General features: G+C 61.2%; 1 protein-coding gene across 1 annotated transcript in view; it reads right to left on the reverse strand.

Moving 5' to 3' along the window:
• The window catches only part of LOC116890119 (cadherin EGF LAG seven-pass G-type receptor 1-like), a 47,131-nt gene extending 42,645 nt beyond the window's left edge, over positions 1 to 4,486 (reverse strand). Inside the window, exons 1-2 of the mRNA XM_032890861.1 lie at positions 2,630 to 4,486; positions 898 to 2,581 (exon numbers count right to left, since the gene is read on the reverse strand). Coding sequence (XP_032746752.1) covers positions 898 to 2,581; positions 2,630 to 4,486 — 3,541 coding nt within the window. The remainder of the gene's footprint in view (positions 1 to 897; positions 2,582 to 2,629) is intronic.
• Between the last annotated feature and the right edge of the window lie 1,514 nt (positions 4,487 to 6,000).

The following is a 6,000-nucleotide window of genomic DNA, read 5'->3' on the forward strand; positions in this document are numbered from 1 at the left end:
CAGTGGCCTGTTCCCAGCTGATGGAATCCACACTTATGAACCCCAAAAAGCCAGGGCCCCTCCTTGAGCCACGAGGGCCCTTTCATTGTCCCTTAGCCTCTGCTCAACACTCTCTCCTCTGGGTCTCCCAGCACCCAGGCCTTGTTACACAGCAGATTTGCTGCCAAGCCTGTGATGATTAAGATAGCACTTCCTCTCCTTTCTGCCCATCCTCCTGCCCCTCCCCAGCAGCCCTGAAGCAGGCTGCTGGTTCTCACACTGAGGCGGACAGCCTATGAACAAACTCCCAAATTATAAGCCCGAGTCCAGGGACAGGAGCCGAGATCAAACAGGGTTGTGCTTTTCAAAGAGTCACCCAGAGGCAGCACACATGAGCCCATTGTTATTATCTAGAGGAGACAGAAAAGCTAGACCAAGGGAACCCCAGCCATATTACAGGGTGACTCAGGGACCATCCAGCAATTTCCAACGGTCCCACCCGGGAACTAATTGGTACATGGAGCAGGGAGTGACCTTTGATCCTTCCAGACAGCCATGCACGCAGCAGGCATACTAAAGAACATCACTAGACGAACTGGAAAACTCAGGTAACCCCAAGGCCAGGTTTTTAACAGCATGATTTGGGAGAAGCATAGAAAAACCCTCCAGTGGAGCTCGAAGCAGCCCAGACTTGCTCCCCACAAACTTGCTGAAGGAAGCAGTGAGGGGCCTCCTCCTCCATGGAGCTAGGTTAAGGAGCACGCCCCCACCATGCAACCAATCACAGCAGCAAATGCCAAGATGGTGGCCCAGGCCCTGCCCAAATGTGTCTAAGCCTGCCCAGGCGGCTACTGGCGGGTCCCCGAGGCTCTCCGAGAGTCCCAAGGGAGCAGCAGCTCTTACCCACAGGCCACTCACCTGACACAGACACCTCCATGAGCGCCTCCAGTGGCCGGTTGTTGTCCAGGTCCCGACTGAGCTGCAGCTCTCCTGTGGCGGGATCCAGCAGCAGCAGGCTCAACTCATTGCCTTGCAGAAAGGTGTAATTGAGGCTGTCGGATAGGTCAGGGTCATGGGCTGGGATGCGGCCGATCACACCACTAGGGAAGCTATTGGATTTATTGGTGACATAGTTGTTGAAGAGGATCTGGAAGTCGGGCAGCTCCGGCGGGTTGTCATTCTGGTCCAGTAGACGGATGTGCACGGTGGCCCGGCTTACCAGAGGAGCGGATGTGGCCTGCACCACCAACATATAGTCCCTCCGGACCTCAAAATCCAGCTCGACCAGGGCACGGAGGTCCCCACTCAGTAGATCCAGCTGGAAGACCTCGGGCACATTGCCCTCCACGATCTGATACATGATCTGGGCGTTTGGACCCTCATCCGGGTCATTCGCTCTTATTCTTGCCACCACTGAACCCACAGGGCTGTTCTCCTCCACAAACAGCTCCAGCTCGTCCTTCTCAAACACTGGGGGGTTGTCGTTAATGTCCAAGACAGTCACCTGAACCTCCACTGACGCACTAAGGGGATTTGGGTTGCCCCGATCTACAGCCAGAGCCCAAAGGTTATACACGGCCACATTCTCCCTGTCCAGCCGGCGCTGGGTACGGATCACACCAGATGTGGGCTCAATGTAGAAATCTCCATCTCCGTCGTCCCCACCCTGAAAAGTATACAGGAGGCGGCCATTAGGGCCCGAGTCCCGGTCTGTAGCAGACACCTGGAGGACGCTGGTAGATGGGGGGGCATCCTCGAAAACAGAACCCTGGTAGAAGTCTCGCAGGAACCTGGGCGCATTGTCGTTGGCGTCGAGGATAAGAATCTCCAGAGAGGTTGTGTCTGACTTCTGAGGAATGCCATTGTCCTGAGCCGTGATGGCCAGCGTGTAGGCAGCCTGGTCCTCATAGTCAAGTTCCGTCATGGTATAGATGGTGCCAGTGTCCGGGTCAATGCGGAACTGTGGTACTGGGTCCTCTAGCACATAGGTGATGCGGGCGTTCTCACCCGTATCCTCATCTGTGGCACTGATGGTGGCAATGGAGGTGCCCACGGGCCGGTCTTCGCTAACACTGACCGTGTAGTGGGAGCTCTGGAAGACAGGCCTGTGGGTATTGGCATCGGTGACATTGATGAAGACCTGCGCTGTGTGTGAACGCGTGCCGTCGGACGCAGTCACGGCCAGCACATACTGCCGTTCCTGCTTGTAGTCCAGGGGCAGGGCCAAGGTGATGAGGCCACCGCCGCTCTGGCTGCTGAGGGCAAAGCGGTTGCGGGTGTTTCCGCCCGTCAGCTGGTAGGTGATCACACTGTTGGCATCTCGGTCTCGGGCCCGGAGGGTCAGCACGCTGCTCCCCACAGCTGCATCCTCGTTCAGACGCAGCTCGTACACGGGCTGCGTGAACACGGGGTCGTTATCGTTTACATCCAGCACCGTGATAGACACGCTGGCCGAGGAGCTCATGGGCGGCGAGCCGTGGTCCACCGCTTCTACTCCAAAGCTGTAGTGTTCTAGTAACTCTCGGTCCAGCTCTGCACACACAGTGATCCAACCGGAGCTGTTGTGGATCTGGAAGGGGAAGTCTGGAGCAGAGACGGGGTTCTCAGAGTCGACGCTGCTGCCCCCCAAAATAGTGGAGGCTGTGTCCACTAGACGATACTGCAGCCTGGCGTTCTCCCCTGCGTCCGCATCCACTGCCTGGATGTGCAGCACCGAGTGCCCGAGGGGCACATTCTCCAGCACGGCAGCCTGGAAGGGACTACTCACAAAGATGGGTGCATTGTCGTTCACATCTAACACCTGCACCGAGACCAGCCCTGAGGAATTAATGAGAGGAGGTCGCCCCCCGTCCTGTGCCTTGATGCGCAGGGTGTACTCCCGGATGGCCTCGAAGTCCAGCGGGTTGATAACATCCAGGCTCCCACTAAGTGAATGCAGGTAGAACTGACCCTTCAGGTTGCCGCTGACGATGCTGTAGTGTATGGCTGCATTCTGTCCCTGGTCCCGGTCAGTGGCCTGGACTCGAAGCACAGGAGTGTTGACAGCTACATCTTCTGGGACTTGAACCACATAGCGCTTCTCACTGAACTGGGGGTAGTTGTCATTCTCGTCTTCTACCACTATGTGGACGGTGGCTGAGGCACTGAGTGGGCCTGGATTGCGACCCTGGTCATTGGCCTCCACCAGCAGCTGGTACTCAGCCGCCTCCTCACGGTCCACCACAGCCCTTGTGCGCACGACCCCCGATCGTGCGTCTATCTCAAAGACACCACCTGCGCCCTCCAGCAGACGATAGCGCATGTTGGCGTTGGAAGGTGCATCCCCGTCGGTGGCACGGATGGTCAGAACCTCATAGCCCACCTCGAGGTTCTCTCGAATTCGCTCTCGATACTCAGACTGCTCAAAGACCGGGCTGTGGTCGTTAGTGTCACTGACAGTTACGGTGAGGTAAGTGGCAGCTGAGCGCCTCGGGGAGCCGTGGTCCACAGCACTAACTTTGAGTACATGAGTGTCCTTGGTCTCGCGGTCCAGGGCACGGGCCGTGGTCACTGCACCCGTGGTGGCATCGATGAGGAAGTAGCCATTAGAGCGCTCATCGAACAGCGCCTCCATCTGGTAACTAAGGCGTCCTGCTTCGCCTTCGTCTGGGTCGTGCGCGCGCAGTTCGATGACCGCAGTGCCCGCAGGCTCATTCTCAGGCACTGACACCTGGTAGCTGGGCAGCGGGAACTGCGGGCTCGTGCTGCTGCCCGCGCCCCGCCTAGATCGTCGCACCACCCCCGCCCGAGGTTGAGACTGGTTAAGCGACGATGGCGACACCGAGGGCGACTCTGAGGGCGTACCGGAGGTCGCCTCTACTACCAGCTCTACCCAAACGGCGCCTGCCGCGCGTCCCAGGGCGCACACCAGGCGCAGCCCAGCTGAACCTCCTGGCCGCAGGCAAATGGGTCCGCGCCTACAGCGGGTCCCAGCGACCGGCGGGCAGCTGCAGGCGGGGAAGTTGGTGATGGCCTCAAGCACCGAAGTCAGTGAGGCTGCGCCGCCGCCAGAAGCCGGGAAACAGAGCGCATCTCCGAGCCCAGGCACGGAGCGGACGGCCCGAGAGCGCAGCTCCGTACCGCGGGCCGAGCGGCTGAGCACCCGGACCCCACAGAGGGCACCATAGGCGCGTGCCCTCAGTACCAGGCTCGGGGCGGTCGGGGCGCCGCGGGCGACCAGCCGGACCTGCAGCGGCAGCAGCCTCCCGGCCAACCGTGCACAACCCCGAGTCCCCACGCCTAGCCCAAGCAGCTGATCGGCTGCTGGCCCCTCACGGCTCACGTCCAGCAGCTCCCGAGGCGTGCGCGTGGTGTCCAACCTGTAGATCCAGCCCGGTCCGAGGGCGAAGGCACGGGCCCCGCCGGGCACCCGCAGCTCCCAGGCGGCTGCTCCCAGCCCCAGAGCTGGCAGGGCGGCGGCGGCCAGCAACACCAGCGCGGACAGCACGCGCGGCGATGACGGCGCCATGGCCCGGAGCCGCAGCCCGAGCCGGGCGCCGGAGCACAATCCATGCACCCGGCGCACCTCCGCATCCACCCGGCGCGGCCGGGGGCGGCCCCGCGCCCAGCGCCGGGCCCTCGGGGCGGCCCGCGCTCTGCCTCCCCGGGGGCCCTGGCGAGGACACTGGGGGCCGCGCGCCCGGCCTCCCGCTCAGCTTCCACTTCGAGAGCACTTTGCGAAAGTTTGCCAAGTTGGTTTCAAGATGGCTCCTCCGCGCGTCCCGGGAGGGCGCCGCGCATCAACCTGCAGCAGCGCCGGCTCCAGGCGGCTCCAGGTGGCCCCAGCACCGACTCCGCTGGGCGGGCGTGGGAAGCTGGGCGGGCCCGGGGCGGGGCGGGGGCTGCGAACACCACAGTGCCCGCAAACCCCGGCGACCGATTGCTGGGTGAGCGGTTTGCTTTACCAGCGCCCCCGCCACTGGCTCTCTCCCCGCCCCCGCCCCCGGCCCCGCCCCGCCCCCTCCCAGTCGCTCATTGTTCAGCCCTAGGCGGGGTTGGGGGGGAAGATGAGGGGGAGGGAGCCAGCCGGGAGGTGCGCGCCCCGATGATCTCCATGGAGACGTGGGGGCGCGGCCCTGGCGGGGGCTGGGCTCCAACCCCCTCCCTTGCGGCCTGAGCACCCAGCCTCCGCGGGGGGCGGGGCCCTGGGGGCATGGCGCTCAACTACTGTTCTAGGGTCCCGGGCCGCTGCTGCCAAAGAATGGCTCAAAAAGTTCTTCCCTGGGCCGGGTGCAGTTCAAGCCTCACATTGCACCTGGTAGGGCTGATCTATGAGTTAGCCGCCCCTTGCATCGCGAGGGTTAGATCTAGGGTTCCAAGTCACAGAGGTGCTAGAAAACTTCGGTAGAGTTGTGGCGGTGGCAGAGAACTGGGGACTGTTAGATTCCAACCTCGAGATGGCTAAACTGCTTGACTCCAACAAGTTCCTTAGGCTTTGAAACCTAATCGGCAGCTGACTGGATTCGGGTCCCACTTTGTTTAAAGTGCAACATTTAAATGGAAAGAAAAATTATCTAGTTTGGAGGTGACAGTGGGAGGGACCTTGTTCCCCAGCGCTTGCTGTGGACCCTGAACATTGGTGGAGGAGGCCACCTGTAACCAAACTACTAGTTACTCCCCATCTGGGCACAAGCAAACACTGAAGGGGCAGGCAGGGGAGAACCAGGAGAAGGGAGCTGGAGAATCTGTGAAGTCGAGACGTTAGCTCACGCCCTGCGTGAAAGGTTGGGGCGTGGCTGAAGATCTGCGAGACGACGCCAAGACTGCTAAGGAGCACACCTTGAAGGCGGTGCTTCAGAAATAGAGAGGGGAGAGGAGGAGCTTTGCAACCTTTCCCCACCTCCTTGAATGGGGTCCAAGCCCACTGCAGCCCCAGTCACGCATGAACACACTGGGGCAGGCCTCTTGCCTTTGAAAGATTTCTCCTGGGATCAGTTGAAGGAGTGGGGCCCTGAAGGCAGCTTGGTCACCATCAGATTTGGG

The sequence above is a fragment of the Rattus rattus genome, chromosome 1 (assembly GCF_011064425.1).
Source record: "Rattus rattus isolate New Zealand chromosome 1, Rrattus_CSIRO_v1, whole genome shotgun sequence".
In the NCBI taxonomy this organism is placed as follows: domain Eukaryota; kingdom Metazoa; phylum Chordata; class Mammalia; order Rodentia; family Muridae; genus Rattus; species Rattus rattus.